Source organism: Anomaloglossus baeobatrachus, chromosome 3 (assembly GCF_048569485.1).
Source record: "Anomaloglossus baeobatrachus isolate aAnoBae1 chromosome 3, aAnoBae1.hap1, whole genome shotgun sequence".
NCBI lineage: Eukaryota > Metazoa > Chordata > Amphibia > Anura > Aromobatidae > Anomaloglossus > Anomaloglossus baeobatrachus.
Window position 1 is genome coordinate 680417448 of NC_134355.1, and position 2700 is coordinate 680420147.

Genomic DNA, 2700 nt, shown 5'->3' on the forward strand with positions numbered 1-2700 from the left:
GGGCAATTGTGATGATTGCAGTATGTGGTCGACTATTGTCCGGGCTCCCAGGAAATGGATGTCTGGATGGAGCAGATGTTCTAACACCTCTATATAATGCTCAGCATTGATGTCCACTTTGATATGTGAACTGCCATAGGCATTAATGTCCACCCCATACATCAGAAATAAAAAACGCTGCGCTAAATAACAAGCTGGATGATCCCTCTGCGAAATAACAAGCTGGATGGTCTCTTTCCTTGATAAGAAGCTGAAGTGTCTCTGTCCTCAATCACCAGCTGGATGGGTCCCTCTCAACAACAAGAGTCTGGAGGGTCTCTCTCCTTGATAACAAGCTGGAGGGTCCTTCTTTTAAATAACAAATTAGACTGTCCCTCTTCCTGATAACAAGCTGGAGGGTTCCTCTCCTCGATAACCAGCTGTAGGATCCCTCTGCTCAGTAATTCAGCTGGATGGTCCTTCTCCATAATGACAAGCTGGATAGTCACTTTCCTCAATAATTACCTAGCTGGAGGGTCTCTCCCTGATATCAAGCTGGATGGTCACTCACCGTGATAACCAGCTGTATGGTCCCTTTCCTCAATAATTATCTCAGCTGGAGGAGCATGGTACTACTTGCTCATCACTACTTACGAGTACAGAGAACCTGAGCATGGTAATGCCCGCTCATCACTAGTTATGAATACTGAGCACCCGAGCATGGTAGTGCCCGCTCATCACTAGTTATGAATACTGAGCACCCGAGCATGGTAGTGCCCGCTCATCACTAGTTACGAGTACTGAGCACCCGAGCATGGTAATGCCCGCTCATCACTAGTTACCAGTACAGAGCACCCGAGCATGGTAATGCCCGCTCATCACTAGTTACCAGTACTGAGCACCTGAGCATGGTAGTGCCCGCTCATCACTGGTTACCAGTACTGAGCACCTGAGCATGGTAGTGCCCGCTCATCACTAGTTACCAGTACTGAGCACCGGAGCATGGTAGTGCCCGCTCATTACTGGTTACCAGTACTGAGCACCTGAGCATGGTAGTGCCCGCTCATCACTAGTTACCAGTACTGAGCACCTGAGCATGGTAGTGCCCGCTCATCACTAGTTACCAGTACTGAGCACCTGAGCATGGTAGTGCCCGCTCATCACTAGTTACCAGTACTGAACACCAGAGCATGGTAGTGTCCACTCATCACTAGTTACCAGTACTGAGCACCTGAGCATGGTAGTGCCCACTCATCACTGGTTACCAGTACTGAGCACCTGAGCATGGTAGTGCCCACTCATCACTGGTTACCAGTACTGAGCACCTGAGCATGGTAGTGCCCGCTCATCACTAGTTACCAGTACTGAGCACCTGAGCATGGTAGTGCCCGCTCATCACTAGTTACCAGTACTGAACACCAGAGCATGGTAGTGTCCACTCATCACTAGTTACCAGTACTGAGCACCTGAGCATGGTAGTGCCCGCTCATCACTGGTTACCAGTACTGAGCACCTGAGCATGGTAGTGCCCGCTCATCACTAGTTACCAGTACTGAGCACCTGAGCATGGTAGTGCCCGCTCATCACTAGTTACCAGTACTGAGCACCTGAGCATGGTAGTGCCCGCTCATCACTAGTTACCAGTACTGAGCACCCGAGCATGGTAGTGCCCACTCATCACTAGTTACAAGTACCAAGCACCCGAGCATGGCAGTGCCCGCTCATCACTAGTTACCAGTACTGAGCACCCGCGCATGGCAGTGCCCGCTCATCACTAGTTACCAGTACTGAGCACCTGAGCATGGTAGTGCCCGCTCATCACTAGTTACCAGTACTGAGCACCTGAGCATGGTAGTGCCCGCTCATCACTAGTTACCAGTACTGAGCACCCGAGCATGGTAGTGCCCACTCATCACTAGTTACAAGTACCAAGCACCCGAGCATGGCAGTGCCCGCTCATCACTAGTTACCAGTACTGAGCACCCGCGCATGGCAGTGCCCGCTCATCACTAGTTACCAGTACTGAGCACCTGAGCATGGTAGTGTCCACTCATCACTAGTTACAAGTCAGCCTGTTTAGATTTTTGTCCCCGGAGCCAATCAAATTCCTCCACCGTTCTAGCCGTTGCTACAATGTGTAAACTTTTGCAATAAAAATAAAACTTTTCCGTGCTGGCTGTGATGTGATTGTTGCTCTTCCGCTGCAGGTCCTGGTCTTGACCTGCGGCTCTGAACCTCTCCAATCTTCTGTTGTTCGCCTGCGCAGGGACCTGGAACCTGATCAAAAAGCGAGGCGGGCGGGAAATGTGTCTTAAATGCAGCGTTCCTAACGCTCGGCGGATGATGAAAGACGCCAGACGCTTCTGTTTACCTTCAGATAGAATAATGATTAGCAAGAAAATCACAGGAGAATATTTAATGAGACGCAGAAGAACAAGATCAGATCTGTAAATATCAAGAGCGGAGATAATGAAACGGAAGATTATCATGTAGGGGCGGATTACAGGAGACTTAAGAGCGGTCTAATGTATCTGAGGTGGCACAAGTGTATTCTACACAGCAACGTTTCCGTAGTCTGCCATGTAAGCGCATGAAAACTGCTCTACCTCTACATTGACGTCTACTCTAGACCACCAGGACTATCGGCAAATTTACAATATATAAGATGTATTAGGATAAATTTATGATATGTCGCTTGATATGTATATAGCGTTAACGCTA

At 49.0% G+C, this 2700-nt stretch overlaps 1 protein-coding gene across 1 annotated transcript in view; it reads left to right on the forward strand.

The window, feature by feature from the left end:
* Window positions 1–2294, forward strand: part of PTK2B (protein tyrosine kinase 2 beta) — a 188408-nt gene extending 186114 nt beyond the window's left edge. Inside the window, 1 exon segment of the mRNA XM_075341629.1 lies at window positions 2187–2294. Within this exon segment, the coding sequence (XP_075197744.1) occupies window positions 2187–2294 (108 nt within the window).
* The last annotated feature ends 406 nt before the right edge of the window (window positions 2295–2700 follow it).